This window comes from Crotalus tigris, unplaced genomic scaffold, assembly GCF_016545835.1.
Source record: "Crotalus tigris isolate CLP2741 ecotype Arizona unplaced genomic scaffold, ASM1654583v1 scf7180000024291.2576520, whole genome shotgun sequence".
NCBI lineage: Eukaryota > Metazoa > Chordata > Lepidosauria > Squamata > Viperidae > Crotalus > Crotalus tigris.
Window position 1 is genome coordinate 516259 of NW_024100464.1, and position 17500 is coordinate 533758.

Sequence of the window (17500 nt, forward strand, 5' to 3'; positions counted from 1 at the left end):
TTGGCTAATAAAGAATTGTATTCTATTCTACTCTATTTACTCGGAAACAAATAACATCGAGTTCAAAGCAAAGATTGCAGTGTTGTTTATGCCTGGAGGTGAAGACTCGTCTGCCTCTGAGAGCAACTTGCTTTAGCTTGACCAGAAAATTATGGAGCAAGTTTTTTTTTCCACATTTTCTGGAACATGAATCTGACTCCCAGACTAATTATTAGACTGCATTATTGCTGAGGACAGAATGCCTCCCCTCACCATCTGGTGCTTTCTGAATATGTTTTACTACAATTTCCATAATTCCCAACCAGCAGGGCAAGAGCATGCTCTTCTGTAGGTTATCAGATTGAATAACTTCTAAAACTTCTACTGGACACTTTGAAAATGTGCTACTGTATTTGGTAAGAGTAAGTGTTCAATTAGCTTTACCTGCTGTTGTCCCAGAAAATCATTATAAAGACTACAGGTAGTCCTCGACTTATGACCCCAACTGAGCGCAAAATTTCTGTTCCTAAGTGAGACATTTGTTAAGTGAATTTTGCTCCATGTTACGACCTTTCTTGCCACAATTGTTAAGTGAATCACTGCAGTTAAATTAATAACACGATTATTATAAATGAATCTGGCTTCCCCATTGACTTTGCTTGTCAGAAGGTCGCAAAAAGTGATCACATAACCCTGGGACACTATAAGAGTCATAAATGCTAGTCAATTCCTAAGTGTCTGAATTTTGATCATGTGACCATGGGGATGCTGCAATGGTTGTAAGTGTGAAAAATGGTCATAAGTCACTCTTTTCAGTGCTGTTGTAACTTTGAATGGTCACTAAATGAACTGTTGTAAGTCGAGGACTACCTGTATTCACATGTCCTCGGTTCTAATTTACATGGAAGCTAGGACATGATCACTGAAGTAAAGACAAGGATAGAGAAAGCTTGAACAGCATTCTTCAAAGTGAAAAAGGTTTTCTGCAGTCACGACATAAGCCTAAAATTAAAAATCAGGCTTGTCAGATGTTACATTTTTTCTATCCTGCTCTATGGAGTAGAGAATTGATCTCTGATAGAAGGCCACCTGAAGAGATTAGAAGCATTTGAAATGTGGATTTACAGGCAGCTGTTACATATAAGATAGGTTGACAAGATCAGAAATGAGGAGGTGATAAGCCACCTGGGGAAGCCAAGGGAAATCATCAAAACAATTAAAAAACGAAAGTTAGAATATTTCGGACATGTGACACCCAGAAAAATATGGCATACTCCATTTAATCTTCCAGGGAAAGATTGAAGGCAAATGAGGTCCAGGCAGAAGAAGAACATCGTGCCTTCAAAATCTAAGGGACTGGTTTGGACAAAACTCAGCAGCACTTTTTCGTGTGGCTGCTGATAAAAACAGGACCACCAACATGATCGCCAACGTCTGATATGGATATGGAAGAAGAAGAAGAAGAAGAAGAAGAAGAAGAAGAAGAAGAAGAAGAAGAAGAAGAAGAAGAAGAAGAAGAAGAAGAAGAAGAAGAAGAAGAAGAAGAAGAAGAAGAAGAAGAAGAAGAAGAAGAAGAAGAAGAAGAAGAAGAAGAAGAAGAAGAAGAAGAAGAAGAAGAAGAAGAAGAAGAAGAAGAAGAAGAAGAAGAAGAAGAAGAAGAAGAAGAAGAAGGATCCTCTCCCTTAGGTAAACAAGTTTGTTGGATATCTTTTAATATTTAATTTATATTTATGTACAATTATATAAATTAATAAAATCCCAAGCTATAATAGTTTTGATTTCAATTCTGCATTTTGTACATTGGTAATACCTTATATCTAAAGCTCAAAAGTGCTTTTTACATAGTTCAGAATTTAGTTTCCTAACCTAAGATAGAGAATGAACTATCGTAAGTTATGTTTGCATAATAATTTAGGCTATTATACAATTGGCAAAATTATATGATGTATTAATATGAACACATATTTCAATATTTTGGTATGGTTTGTTTTTGGCTGACTGAATATAATTGTGAGTTTTCTGAATATACATAATAGGATTAATTCCATAAAATATACATAATAGGATTAATTCAATAAATAAATTCAATAGTTCAGCAAATTATGGAATCATGTGTCTGGCACAGCCAAAGGCAGCATGGCTCTGTAACTCTACTAACCCTCTTTCTTGGTTGCTGAATTAAGCCATATTCTGAATTCACATAATACAATGAATCATAATGTCAAACTGAGGTTGCACAACTCACTATGCCAAAAAAAAAAAAAAGAACCGAAGTAAAAATAACCCATGTGATTATGTTGTGTGAAAGGTTAAACATTGCAAATGGTCTGTTTTTTTCTCTTAGATAAAATTGAGGATTAGGTGTCAGGTGTATTAAGCTCTTGATAAAGAATATCTTTCAGAGAGCTGCTGTGGAATCTGTTATCTGAATATATCTGGTGCCATGGGAGGGTGTGTCCCAGGAACATTGCAGTGGTCCTGGAGTATATGAACTGCTCTTTGCCAGTGGCTAGTAGGGTATAAGGCTCATCCACATACTTCCAAGTCAGGTTGTGGTAATGCAAAAGGACCAGGTGCCATCTGTAGGTTTACCCATTCCTATTTCACATTAGATAATGGCATCCTCCTAGGATCTCCCTATTATTTCTGCTATTAATACATCCCACCGTGAACCAAATGAAAAGCCATAAATTTTACTATTATAAACTCACCTATTTGGAAGCTTTATATTAATATCAAACATGTATGCACCATGTACCATGTATTTAAAAAATTGTATATATATCATAGAGTTGTCAAAGCAGATTCTACAGCAATTTAAGTTCCCTTTAAAGACAAACTAAAGACAGAAATATTCCATGAAGTAATGTACATTTTGATGAGGCAGAGTTCTGTACATCTCATGTAAGTTCCACTAAGATAGTCTTTAGCAAGTACAGGCAGACCTCAACTTACAACAGTTCATTTAGTAACCATTCAAAGTTACAACAGCATGAAAAAAAGTGACTTAGAACCGTTTTTCAGTACTTTGCAACATCCCCATGGTCACATCATCAAAATTCAGATGCTTGGCAACTGGTTCATACTTATGACGGACGCAGTGCCCCAGGTAATGTGATCCCCTTTTGTGACCTTCTAACATGCAAAGTCAATGGAGAAGCAGGATTCACTTAATAACTAGGTTACTAACTTATCAACTGCAGTGATTCACTTAATAGCTGTGGCAAGAAATGTCGTAAAATGGTGCCAAAACTCACTGAACAAATGTCTCACTTAACAACAGAAATTTTGGGCTCAATTGTGGTTGTAAGTCAAGGACTACCCACATTGTTTTATTCATTTCTTGGGTACAATATATCTCTTCCCCAGAATCCCTTTTCAAAATATTTAATTGGTATGGAATTATTTCCTAAGATGTCTTTTTAGGAAATGTTAACATTTCAGAATGTGTTTTTTAAAAAAAAACACACAGGAAAAATAGCCTTCTGTCGTTTGGTCGATTCAAACCAAAATGATTAGGTTTCCGTGATATCGTGAGGAATATATAAAATGTCAGCAATAGTCACCAGAGAAAGATTAAAAAACGAATTCGGAAATCTCATCTTCCGGTCAAGAAGTTTTATTGTCCTAGGAAGAATTTTGAAGAAAACTCCAGGAAGTTCCTGAATCTGGTTATGTTTCTTTACGCCTGCTCAACTTCGTAAGTTACTTTAATGGAGATCGCAAAGGAGGAAGGCAGGGCAAACGGCATCTGGCGGCTCGCCGCTTTTTATCCTATCTACCCGTTCTTGTCCCGCCCGAGCGAGATCTATTGGCTTTCCGCTGTGGCAACTCCGTAACATAAGAGTGATGGTGGATTCAACGTCTGTTCGGTCTCCAGCGAAAGCCAAATATACTTCCGCCGATCTTGGATTTTATAGGGAAGGAGTGGTGATGATGATAGCGATGATGGTGGCGAGGGACCACTTAGTCAAGAGCACATCCTCGATCTCCAAAACCACTGGCCCCCCGAGCAACGTTCAGTCCAAGGAAGCAGCCGGCAGAAGAATCGCATCAAGGAAAAGGCTGCAGCTGTGAATCAGCTGCTGTTGCCGCCGCCGCTGTAAGGCAGGGGAGGAGTTTAAAGGGGATCAGGAAGCAACGGAGTGTCTAATACCTCTCCCCTGCTATGGCCGGCTAAAGAAAATCATCATAACCATAACAAGGGAGGGCGGGGAGAAAGCGGAGGGAGGGAGGGAGGGAGGGAGCGAGGGAGCGAGCGAGGGGGGCAAGTGGGGGACCAGCACCAGCACCATGAGACGGCGAGCTGGCCTAGGGGGCAACATGAGGTCAGTCGTGGGCTTCTTGTCCCAGAGGGGCTTGCAGGGAGACCCTCTGCTCACCCAGGACTTTCAGCGGAGGCGCCTGCGAGGCTGTAGAAACCTCTACAAGAAGGATCTGCTGGGGCACTTCGGTTGTGTCAATGCCATTGAATTCTCCAACAATGGAGGCCAATGGCTGGTCTCAGGTAATGCAAGCCCTCCTCTCCCCCCTCCTTCCCCCCTCCGCTCCCCCCCCCCAATTTTATCTCCTTCTTCTCCGTTCCCCTCGCCCCGCATCGCCGAACCCGACTGGAGAAGCAGATGCCCTCCCTCTCCCCCAAAACACACCCTAAGGTTTCCCAAATATAGATCTAAAATGGTTGACAGTTTGGGGGGGAGGGGGGGATGGTCCTATCCCCTGCTCCCAATCCTGTTTATTGAGCTCCAGCTTGCAGGAGGGGGGAAGTTGGGCTTCCCCATCCGGACGCAGTGGCTCCTCCGGAAGGTTTATAGGAGTTTTGTTTTTGCTCTGGGTGTCTCTGTGTATTAATTAATAACAGGATGTTTCGTTCTCCTGCTGGAGGTGTCGGAGTAACTGGAAACAAAATGGATAAGACGCGTAGAAATTCCCAGTGATATCCGACGAAGTCCGTAACTGAGACGCAACGCGTCGTAAAGGGGAGTCCGAGATAGGGGTTTGGGTCCGGATTTGAAGGGGCTCCGGGTCAGATGTGGGCTTTTTTTGTTTTTTAACTCCGCTTAGGGGGCGGGGGTGGTTTTTGAAAACGGGATGGAAGAAGGAAGCACCTATTGCCAGAAGCCGAGAGTTATTGTAATTTGCAAGCTTTTCTCTCTTTTTCCCCCCCCTCTCCCTCTCCCCGGAAAGGGGGGCACCTATGCTTATTTTACTGCCCGGTTTTAATTGCAGCTGGAGGGGAAAGCGAGCGGGTGTGAACGAGAAGGGGGGTTGCTGTCAGGTGTCGGGGAGACTCGGAGTTGACGTGAGCTGCGGCGACGGGGTGGTGGGCGAAGGAGGGAGGAGTCCCTTCGGGCTTCACCGCTTCCTTCCGCGCCTTTCACCGGAGAAGGAATCTGAGGGGAGCGCTTCTTCTTGTCCGCTCCCACTGCTGCTTTAGGCGGAGTTCCCACCCGCTCCGAAGGGAAATGCAAACTCCAGGCCGGGGCTTGAGTGGGAACCGCAGGCCTTGCTCTCCTTGAGCTCCTCATAGCGACAGGCCGGGGAATCGATGGCCTATTCCGTCCAGAGCGTGGAGGCGACAGAAGTGGCATCTCCCTCCGCCCGCCTTGGCCTCCACTATCCGGGGAAGGTGCGCGTGCCTCTTCCACGCAGGCTTTCTTCCGCGCAACTAAACGTGGAGTATTTTTGATAAGGAGCAAGAGAGACGCGGCGTTTGCTTTTTCTTTTCTCTTCAGCCACAGTTAAGAGTACATTATCAAGACACTCCAACACAGTTTATGGGGAATAAGCACCATTACTTATTTGTAGTTTTGATCTTTGGATTTGGGTCTTCATGTCACTCACAAAGGCATATAAACCCTTTTATAGGCCTGACTGGAGACCTAATGCCTAGTAGTATGGTAATATTTTCCCAACTGAAGGAGATGTCCCACAGCATCTCTGTCTTCAAGGGAAAAAAAGTTGGAAATCTGAAGAGCTTTGGGTTCATTGCAAGAGAATAAAGAATGAGATCAACACATACATTTCCCTCATTATAATCTAGTTCTTGAATGAGCCCAATCTTTAAAACAAAGCAATTTTATTATAACACAATACTATTGATTGGTATTGATAATACAATGCTATTGCACTATTGATACTACATAATCACCTCTATAAGACCTTAAGTATATAAGGTGTTATTTTAGCCTGAAAACAACTACACAAGTGACTCACCTGAGGCCATCTTCTTTGCTCATACTTAGCCAATTAATCAAACCAATTCTATCCATTACACCACACTGCCTTCCATAGTAATGAAAAGAGCTTCCTTATTGGCAGCTGCATGACAGATCATTTTGCTTAATATCAAATAGTATTTCAGTTATGCCAGTATTTATTTCCAGTATTTTTATACACCACTATTATACATGTCTAGGCAGTTTGTCCCAAAAAAGCAATTTTAAACCATAAACAACAATTTTCATAAAATAGCAAAATATTTAGAAGCCTGCCGGTGATCAGATAAGAAACAAAGCATAGAAGTTAATCTCAAGCCTTGTTAATATCAAATAGTATTTCAGTTATGCCAGTATTTATTTCCAGTATTTTTATACACTACTATTATACATGTCTAGGCAGTTCATCCACAAAAAGCAATTTTAAAACGTAAACAACAATTTTCATAAAATAGCAAAATATTTAAAAGCCTGCCAGTGATCAGATAAGAAACAAAGCATAGAAGTTAATCTCAAGACTTGTTGGGAAAAGCTACATTTTAACCACTTACCTCCAGATGGTAACTGAAATGCAAAAATATTCATTTTACAAAGCTTATAAGCCACTCCAATTGAAGCTGACTCTTAAATGACATATATATATGTTGCCAAATATGCTGTTGGCAATAATCTGAGACTTTTATTTAATAGAGCTTTAAATGGTTTAAAAGGGTTAATATTATGTTGATCTGACTTTCATATAGACACAGACTAGGCAGTATAGTAAAGAAAGGGAATAGCTTCTGTGAAGTGGAAGAGATTTTGCATCAAATAAATGCAAACTTCCACTTGTTTTGAAACAAAGGTTTTTCTATATATATTCTGATTGTTTTCTCAATCCAAATATTTTCTATATTTCTGGCCAAATATTAACATTCAATAACTACCTCATCATTTGTTCCCTCTTTCTCCCTCATTTGACTTTGCTCTAACCATTGTTGGTATTTGTATTGTTAAATGTATTGTTTCCCCCAAGGAATTCAGACTCAGAATCTGAGATAGGAAGAAAACAACTCATCTTCCTTCTGTAAAGTGTCATTTCAAATTTGAATCAAAATTTAGTTATTTAGGAAATTTGTATGCTGCCTCAATCCAATTGAGCATTAGGAACTTTACAACATATATAATAATGATATGATATGATATGAATATAAAAAGTAAATAAAGCTAAATGTATAATCAGTGATTCTAGAATCAGTTCTAAAGGTTTGTTTTATCTGTTGTTTGTAAACTTGCTGATGTCAGTGGTACTTGCTTTTTTCAGGCCAAAGACTAAACTGGGTATTTGATTACCGTGCTGAAAACAGCTTTCCCTAACACTGGAAGCCTTGAAATGTATGGATAACTTTCAGTTTTCTCAGCAATGGTAGCTGGGAAATTCTGGGAATATGCATATCTGGAGGATAGCATTGCTGGGGGGAAGTCTCTTAACAATGGGCAAAATCAAGACACAGAAATAGATGAGGTCCATATAAATAAATAAATATATTTGAGTTAATGTGAGACTTAAATTATTTAAATATGGTAAATAAGTTATACCTCTTTTATATTCCCATTTTACAAAAAACATTGGGAGATGACCATATCATATTAGAATTCAGCATAATACAGCTGAACACAGATCAGTTTTTTAGATTTTAAGAGAGCTTATTTTAACAAACTAAGAGAAATTACAAAGGATTCCAGGGATGGAAATCCTAGGAGAAACAGTTCAGAATACATGGGAAACTCTGAAAAACAAAATACTAAAGGCCCAAACAAAAACAATTCAATAGAGAAAGAAAAACAAAAGAAACCAGATGAGACCAACATGGTCGCACAAAGAGCTCTGTAACAAACTGATGAACAAGAAGGACAAGTATTAAAAAAATGAAAAGAAAGGCACATGTAGCTAGAACAGAATACCAGAGAAAAGCAAAAAAGATGATAAGGGGCTGAAGGCTAAACCATATGATGAACAGTTAAGGAAACTAGGTATGTCTAACAAAAAAAATGGATTAGACATGATAGTTGTGCACCAATACTTGAGGAGCTGTCACAGAGAAGAGGGGGTTGATATATCATATATAGTTACTCTATTTCACATACTTTAAAAAAAAGGATATTTTTGGAAGTTAAATTGATAATTTTACTTGACCTAAAGAAAACTGATGTGCTAATTCAGATAGTGGTTGCAAAGGTTTTGATTTCAAAATCACATTCTGCATGGTCACCCCAGCTTATTCAATGCTCAGGAAAGTTATATTCACCATATGAGTAGGTGAATATAAATTTGATAATGAGATTGAGTGCAAGTATCACAATGGGGTAACAGCTATTTCCTGCATTTAGTGTTTCCCCATGGGTTAGACAGAAGGGGGAGTAGCTAACTCATGTTTTATATGGAAATGGTAATTGGGAATTTTCATTCATGATGAAAACGGTTATGGCTAGCACTAAATGTTGTGACAAAGTTGCTCAGTAAAGTGTCTCATTGGGTACAATCTTACAGTACTATGTAGAAACCTCCACCTTAGCTGCCAATCAGCTTGTAAACCTTTTTGAAGATGGTGGTATATGTTTTAAAAGACCTAATCAGTCTAGGACCAAGCTATTTGCAGAATTATCTGTTACTCACAGACATACTCAAACAAGAAGTGTCTATAGTGGCATCTATTATTGGAACAAACTTCTAATTAAAATTATGTGGTCCCCACTGTGGGGTCTTTTTCTCAAAAATTTAAAATCTACCTCTTTGACCAGGACTTGTTATTGTCTGTTTAATCAGCTGCCATAATTTCTGGCATTTGTCCATTCTTGGTTTTAGGGATTTTAAAACTTTTTTAACTTTAATTTTTATTATAATTATTATATGGTACTCTTTTTCCTTTGAACCACTCTGATGTTTAAATGAAAAGCACTATAGAAATATTCAGAGTTCTGAAATAAGAGAGGAATTTGTACACTGTAAACAGACATCTATGGGATTTGATAGTTAACTTGCTTTAACTCAAGTTAAATGTCTGTCACTCATAATTATGAAGAAAATGAGATTGCTCAGTTGAGGTAGATCATGTTATCTATTTAGTACAGTACATACTGTTTGCTCTAGATAATTTACTGCAGTTCTAGGGCTTCTAGTATGATTGAGAAGTCAGTATTAATGGACACCAGATTCTTAAACTATTAATAGAAGATAGACAAAGATAAAATAGAAGGCAATTCAAAATAAACCAAAAACAATTATGCCTGACCTAAAATGGAGAAATAGTATTGTCCAAATGCAGTATAAAATATTGAAGAGATGTTTATGATCTTTGCCTTTTCATTTTTTGCAGCACTATCAGATAGCTATGCAGAAATAATATTGTGTTTTATACCTGTCTAGAAAAGGCATTCACGATCATAACAAATTTGGAGTTGCAGGAATAGAGATGTTGAGGTGGAATTTGGATTAATGCGTAAAAATTGAAATGTTGCATGTGTTGGCTGGATGCATAAATTTGATTTTATGTTGGTTCTTATTTGATTGTAGGTCCTATTCAAAATGCTGGTTCTAGATTTTAAATCTCTATATAGCTTAGGGTCTTTTAAAAACCATTTGCATTCATTTAAGTATGCCTGGGATTCAAAATCTAAAAAAAAAAATCTATCTTGGGGCAGTTTGTCATTGCTATAATTTTAGTAGTCTGATAAATGAATAGGCAAGTCAAGTATTACAATTCTGGAATGCCCTTCCAGTAGAAATTCAACCTGTCTGTTGGTCTCTTTTGCTAGGAACCAGAGATGCATAATATAATTTGCATACTATACTATGGATTACTACAAAAATCATGAGCCTTCTGCATATTTTGCCTAACTTTCTCATACTGAAACAGGCTATGAAAAAAAGACAGGAAATAGTCTTTAAGTATTCATATGTGGTTACTTGCTATGTCTGAAACCAGATAAACTATGATAATTTTAACTATGTTTTAGGGCAGTGGTTCTCAACCTTTCTAATGCCGCGACCCCACAATACAATTCCCCATGTTGTGGTGACCCCCAACCACTTATACATCACTGGGTGCCAGGGGCGTGGCCAAAGAAAAGGGGAAAAAAATGGCGGACAGCCTTGTTTGGCGACCCCCGTGAAATGGTCGTTTGACCCCAAATGGGGTCCCGACCCACAGGTTGAGAACCACTGTTTTCGGGAAATGAGCCAGCCTCATGTGGATGATACTTCTTGGTCTAAAAAGACATAGTTCATACTAATTACAATTACAGTTTCAGTATGCTGAAAAATGACGGTTAGTTGAAAATATAAATTAAAATTTATAATCTATCTCTCATAGTCAAATTGGGAGATGGGATAATTTATACACCCAAGATTCATTAATGTATCTCTGAACAGTCTTTTAATGCTGGGTTAAATAAAATTTAGAAATTCAACCCCTAGGTTTCATCCAGTGTTGCCAGTGTTAATTATACTACATGTTTTTGTTATTGATTGTAGAAATTACTAAGTGTAGCTCACAATACATTATTAAGATTATATTTAGCAGATATAAATAAATGTAATCAAATACTATTCTGAAGTTATTCTATCAGATTGAGATATTGGTGATGCTCCAGATATTATTGGATCACCTGCCAAGAACTGCAGATTAGCATGGTTATTAATAAGGGATGCTGAGGGTTACTCAAATGTGTATAGGTTTTCCATCCCTGTTTTAGAGATTTGATGCGGTTCGTTTTTATTACATATTTTCAGCAGATCCAAATATATTCAATAGTTTATTTACTTATTCTATTTAATTTGCACCCTACCTTTCTACTTATGCGAACACTCAAGGCAGCTTACAACAATTATGTATTTTTTTTATTTTATTATTTTATTTGTTTGCCGCTCATCTCACTGCAAGGCGACTCTGTGTGGCTTACATTAAAATAAATCCATAAATACGTATGTATGTATGTATGTATGTATGTATGTATGTATGTATGTATGTATAAAATCACCATAACATCTCAGTACAAATACAGGGGAAGGAGGGAGCAAAATGTACAGGGGGAAGTGGGAGCTGCTATTTAAATGTCCTAAATATAAAACATAACAATAAACTAATGCAGCTAAAATGAAAAGCAAAAAACAGAAATAATTAACAATTAAAATAATTAATAATCAAAATAATTAACAAGAGTTAATTAATATGCTTTGGAATGGAGTTTTATAACTTGTGTTGATCTATATGGAAGATACAAGAGCCAGAACAGGCACTTTCTTATGCAGCAATATCTGAGCTTCTAGTAACAGAGGATCTTCAGAACAGCCTTTCCTGCTGATTTAACTCTGCAGAATCGTAGCAATAGTCCTTCAAATAATCAGGCCTTATGCTGTTTAGGATTTAAAGGTCAACACTGGTAAGGCCACACTTGGGATACAGTACTGCATCCAGTTTTGGTCACCACAATGTAAAAAAGATGTTGAGACTCTAGAAAGAGTACAGAGAAGAACAACAAAGTTGATTAGGGGACTGGAGGCTAAAAACATCATCATCATCATCATCATAAATTGTGCTGAGTACAAAACTGTCTATACAAATCTTTCAGTACAGGTTTCATGAGTTCTCTATGTCTTATACTAATTAGAAGTCCGACTACTGCATTTTGCACAAATTACAAATTCTGGACACAGCCATCAAAATGGGTTGTAAGTAACCAAGGTGTGGATAACTGTTTTAAGGCTTTATCATTTCAGGTTATACTGAACAGCAGTTAGCCAAGTATTCTTTCCATTTTTAGCAGCTACGCATAATAAAATATAATTCTGATTATTAGAAATTGAGATATAAATAAAAGTACTTCTGAATGTGGAGATTTTCTTTAATTTTTAGTTCTATTAGCTTTCATGCATTCTTGAAGGATAGAGATTATCATGTTCCATTCTAGGCAGTTACCAGACTTGGTTTTGACATTGAAATGCCCTTTGTTGCAATGACACATGGCCAGCTCTAGGCTGATGTCACTGCTATGCTAATAACATCCATTCTCCTACCATCAGAGTTAGGTAAGACGTTGTAGCTGTTGGACTAATGTCTGTGATCCTTTATGAAAATGATGATCTCAGGACTTCATGTTTAGTAATCTCCCAGATAGACACCTCAGTCTACATTTAGTGATTTTTTTTCAGTTAAGAGGACTGTCCAAACATGCTGTTGCAGTAATAAATAGTTAAATCCTTGTTAGGCAAATCTCAAACAACACAATAAAACATTCATTTAATTTAAATTTCAGCTCTAGGACAACTTCTAATTCATCTGTTTGATTATTTCAGCTATTCATTATGTTACATATATAAATACACACATTTCTCCTATTTTGTAAACTTTGCTACCACACCGAAGACTTCATCATTGAGCAAATGATGTATGTTAATGTGTTAGAAAAACTATATTGTAACTAAAAGAAGGTCAAACAATTTATGATGCTTTTCTCTAACTGCTTAATTGGCTTTGAAGACTTTTTTTCATATGATAATGTTGGATATAGGAGCTACCATCATACCTATAAACTTAGGATGATTACTGGACTGATAATTTTGGCAAGATATTTGTAAAAAGCCAAAGATGTATGGCTTTTAATATTTAACTTTGTTCTCTCAGATTAAGATTTTGATTTCAAGTAAATTTGAATTATTTTTAATGTTCTCCCTGTGATTTTGAAGAATGTTGGAAAAGATATGGCAGATAGCCATGAAAATTCATTACAGGGATAAATTGTGTTAAATCTCTTACTTAAACATGGCATGAATAGTAGATTTATTAGAAATATGCTAGCCAACACCACAGTATTGGATTAGAACTGCAAATACCATAAGTCAAATCCCAATTCTACATTGAAACTCTAACTCATGGGTGTTAAACCTGCCGTGTCATGTGACGTGTTGCAACTTTTTTTGCATTGCCGGAGCTGGGGTGGACACAGCCTCCATATGATGCAGCCGGCCTGCGGGCCAGCAGTTTGATACCCCTGCGTCTAACTGGATATCCTTAGGCAAGTCATGCTTTCAGCCTAAGTATTTCATGGCATTATTCGGAAGACAAATGTAAAAAAAGAAACCTATATGTGTCACCTTGAGTATCTTGAAGGAAATATAGCTTTACATGCAATAAATACATTAAATACATGTTGACTCTTTCCTACCTGAGATTTGAATCAATTTTTGGTCTGAGACTGCATGATGTGACACAAACAGCCTTGCTCAGGGGCATATGGCGCCTCTAGGCTACCTTGAATGATGGTGCCACCTCCTAGAGATGATGCTACCTCCCTCTTGGATTTGTAAAATAGATTTTGTTTTCGGAAGGAAGGGCAGCATTGGTGCCTTCTAAGTTTTGACACCCCAAGCCAAAATCCTGGATTCAAGTATAATACATATTATTTCACTGTTGTACTGGGTATTTGTATTTAACCTTCTATATTTCAAAAAGTGCCTTTCTGAAGAAGTCTGTAAGAAGCAAGACTTCTGTTCAGTATTTACAGTCTAGAGTTCTCAGTTAAAGAATTATCCAAACCATATAGAAGAATGAATGTAAATGCCCAAGACAACAGCTTGTCTGGTTATATTTATATAACTGTTAGAGTTTTCCTCTTTTTCCCATCTCAGTTCAACATTATATAATAGCCTCTATTTAGAAAAAAGAATGAGCAATAATGGAGAAATTCATCCTAACTTGTAGTAGCTCTTCATATGATCCAGCAATGCAGACTTAAAATATTCAGAATTTGATATCACAAGATGTATAGATGCTAGTTGTAGTGCTTTTCTTGATAATTATGCTCTGTACCGTGTAGGTGGAGATGATCGTCGAGTTCTGCTCTGGCATATGGAACAAGCAATCCACTCCAGGGTCAAGCCTGTTCAACTGAAAGGAGAACATCACTCTAATATCTTCTGCCTGGCTTTTAATAGTGGTAACACCAGAGTCTTTTCTGGAGGTAAAGAATACAGTTTTTCAAAACAAAGCAAGGATACCTTCATTGATTGATTGATTGCAATTTACATCCTGCTTCAATCTGAACAGTATTTTTAAGTGGTTCCAATGTGTATCTCCAAACCTTTTTTTTTTTTTTTTTTTTTGCAATATTATTAAAGCTGCACAACTGAAAAGTAATTTCCTATTACTGGAAATAGATAGACAGACCAACTAACCACCTTCTGAGCACATTGTCTTGGATTAGACAACGGTTTTTTTCCATTCACTGCTGTTTCAGCTGCAATGTAGCATGTATTGGATACAGCATGAGACAGGATAGCCATCTATTTTAATAACGTTGTAGAATACCTTTTTTTGTCCCCTGACCTGCTCTATAATCTGTACAACTCTCCACACTTAACTATCCTGGTGCCTTTAAAGATAGAATGGACTTGTAGTAAACAACTTGTTTTACGGTTCCAAAGGTGCTTTTCAAAAGCACCTGGACTTTCTCTCTAAGAAGTTGCCTTTTGAAAATCACCTCTCAGACAACCATGACCAGGATGATTGAGAATCTCCATAGACAAGCTCTTTTACTGCTGCTCCACAACAAATTGTTATTACTTTATACTTCAAAAGCAAGCCAATACGTAGGAGTCATTGTCATGAATATTTGGTCCACAATAAAATTAAAAAGCTAATATCTTTCTTGTGTTCCCAGACCACTTTTTCTTTTCCTTTTCCACAGTCCTTCTCATTTACATTCATGTTACTAAATGACAAATTTTATTTCTGTTTATAGGTAATGATGAGCAGGTTTTGCTTCACGATATCCCAAGGTAAATGCATTTTTTCCAGTGTCTAAATACTCTTTATCAGGGTAATGATGGAAAGAAGGAGAAACACTGAGATATCGGTGGGCCCAAGTTGTAGGACGTTGTAGTCATATCTGATGATCTAAAATATTTACATGATTGGAATATTCCATTATCCCACAGTTTTCATTGCAATAATTTATTCAGACATAACCCCCCCCCATCTTCAGTAAGACTAACTTTCAAGAATTGCATTGTTAGTTAATGTAACATTCTCAAGGTCACTCTTACAAACATGTTAATCCATGTGCTTCAAGCATATATGCGGCTCTCTACTAAGAGGACAACTGTGCAAGCAGTTTGAAACTTCTCTGAATTTAAAGATGAGTGAGATGATATCTGTCTTCCTGTCTACTTTGCATTAAGATCAAGATGCTTATTTCATTGCATACTTACACCTACTGAATTGAATAAGGCTTGCGAAAACCTGGAAAGCCATTTGATGACAGCAACAGATACAGAAAATTCGATTAGTGATTTAGAATTTCACAGTCCAAATAGGAGTGTCCTAGTTTATATAGAATCGCATTGCATTAACATATTTGTAGATACGTTTTCTATATACTGTTGCTTCTAAGGATATGTATGGGATAATGGACTTTAAATGTTTTGAAATAAATTTTCTAGCACACTGTAAAAGATAAGAAGCTGATGATGCTGGTGTATGTTTCAGTGGTGAAACTGTGGATGTGTTTGCCCATGAAGATGCAGTCTATGGACTGTCCGTGAGTCCAGTTGACGATAATGTTTTTGCAAGTTCATCTGATGATGGTCGAGTTCTCATTTGGGATATCAGAGAGTCTTCTCAGGGAGGTGAGGATTGCATCTGCTTTTTCTGTTCAAACAGAAAACTAAGTTTAGTTTGATAAGGGAAGAATTGCATGTATTTGAATTTTCTTTAAAATGTTTGTTCACTTGGAGCGGGCAGTATTTTTCTCCTGTGGCTTCAGAAACTTGGAATCTGTAGCTTTAAATAGTAATGAAATAAGATGAACTACCTCATGTTTTGTAGTACTTCATTTTTTATGCTGTTCTTCAATTTCAAGTATTTACATAGTAAAGCCAGTTTAATCTAATGGTTGGCTCTGGACTAGAAACCTGGGAACCTGAGTTCTAGTCCTGCCTAGACAGGAAAACCAGCTGGGTGACCTCTGGCCACTTACACAGTCTCAACATTAGGAAGACAATGACAAATGCTGCCTAGAAAACTACACAGAGTTCTCCTTATAGTCATTAGGAGTAATAAAAACAAATCATGACAGGAAGAGGAAGAAAAAAGAGTATATCTCTTTGTGGCATAAAATGTATTTCAGCTGAAAATGTAAACATCTGGGAAATAAAATGTTACCAAGCAGTAAGAATGGATGCCAAAAAGCTTTTCCAAAAGAGTATTTTAATAGCAGGGATTGTCTTTCCACCCACTTCATCCCTGAAGATGAGGTTTTTTTTATCCTTTATTTATGGAAATAAAAAGGAGGCAACAGAGAACATAAGGCAAAGTTCAGTGTGGCACTAAGACAAAATGTGATTTATTTCTTATCAAATTAGCTTTTTGTGTGAACCTAGTCAGGGTGATTTAGGAACCACATTGGGATTTCTACCTTGTTAACTATTGCATGAAGTGTTTAGCTCTTAGCAAATTTAAAAACAAGCTTAAAATGTAATGTTTAATTACTGAAGTTATTATAGACTTGTCTTTGTCATCTGGATATTAGTATTTGGCCTAGTTCCCATATAATTTTGATTCTCAAGAATTTTTAAGCAAGATCTGAGGAACAAGCCGTTATGATCTGACTCACATTAATGTTAAACCATAATGGAATAGAAGCAAACCACAGTAAACTGAAAGCATATAAAGCTTGTATTCACAATAAAAGCAAACGTAAAAGACTTTAAAAGTTAATTCATCAAGAAGCATTATAGAGCTGACATCCATTAGACATACTTGGGAGAAAGGACTTTGTTAATAGTGAGGGGAATTGAATGAATGAAATGAAATGGAGAAATAAGATGAAAAATATAAATATTGCCACAGAATATGAGATCTTGATATCTGCCAATAGCAACCATATTTTAAGATGTTGATAGGGCAACCACTATTGTTGTGAATAGCAGTTTATAAACTTATTAAAGTTATAATATAAAAAGTTGAAAATCCATTTCAGCTTTTATTAAACTCATTTCAGTGCCATAGTTTGATACAATAATCCAATTTTGATTAGATAGTAAGTGAAGCTTTTGTAGAGTGCTTGGTGCTCTCTGAGCTTGGTTGCTTGCTTGCTTGCAGATGTTTCATTACCCAACTAATAATAACATCAGTGAAGCTCCTTTAACAACTTTGCAAAATATCTTGCAGATTGGAGCATTATTTTGTATATGCAAGTGAACACATACTTTTCAGAATTTAGGTAAAATAACTTGAAAATGCAGAAGAGACCAATCTAAATTATTT

At 37.0% G+C, this 17500-nt stretch overlaps 1 protein-coding gene across 1 annotated transcript in view; it reads left to right on the plus strand.

Annotated features, from left to right (window-relative positions):
* The first annotated feature begins 4237 nt into the window (after positions 1 to 4237).
* DCAF5 (DDB1 and CUL4 associated factor 5) overlaps positions 4238 to 17500 on the plus strand; it is a 42058-nt gene continuing 28795 nt past the window's right edge. Inside the window, exons 1-4 of the mRNA XM_039323987.1 lie at positions 4238 to 4486; positions 14052 to 14195; positions 14976 to 15012; positions 15722 to 15861. Coding sequence (XP_039179921.1) covers positions 4273 to 4486; positions 14052 to 14195; positions 14976 to 15012; positions 15722 to 15861 — 535 coding nt within the window. The 5' untranslated portion in view covers positions 4238 to 4272. The remainder of the gene's footprint in view (positions 4487 to 14051; positions 14196 to 14975; positions 15013 to 15721; positions 15862 to 17500) is intronic.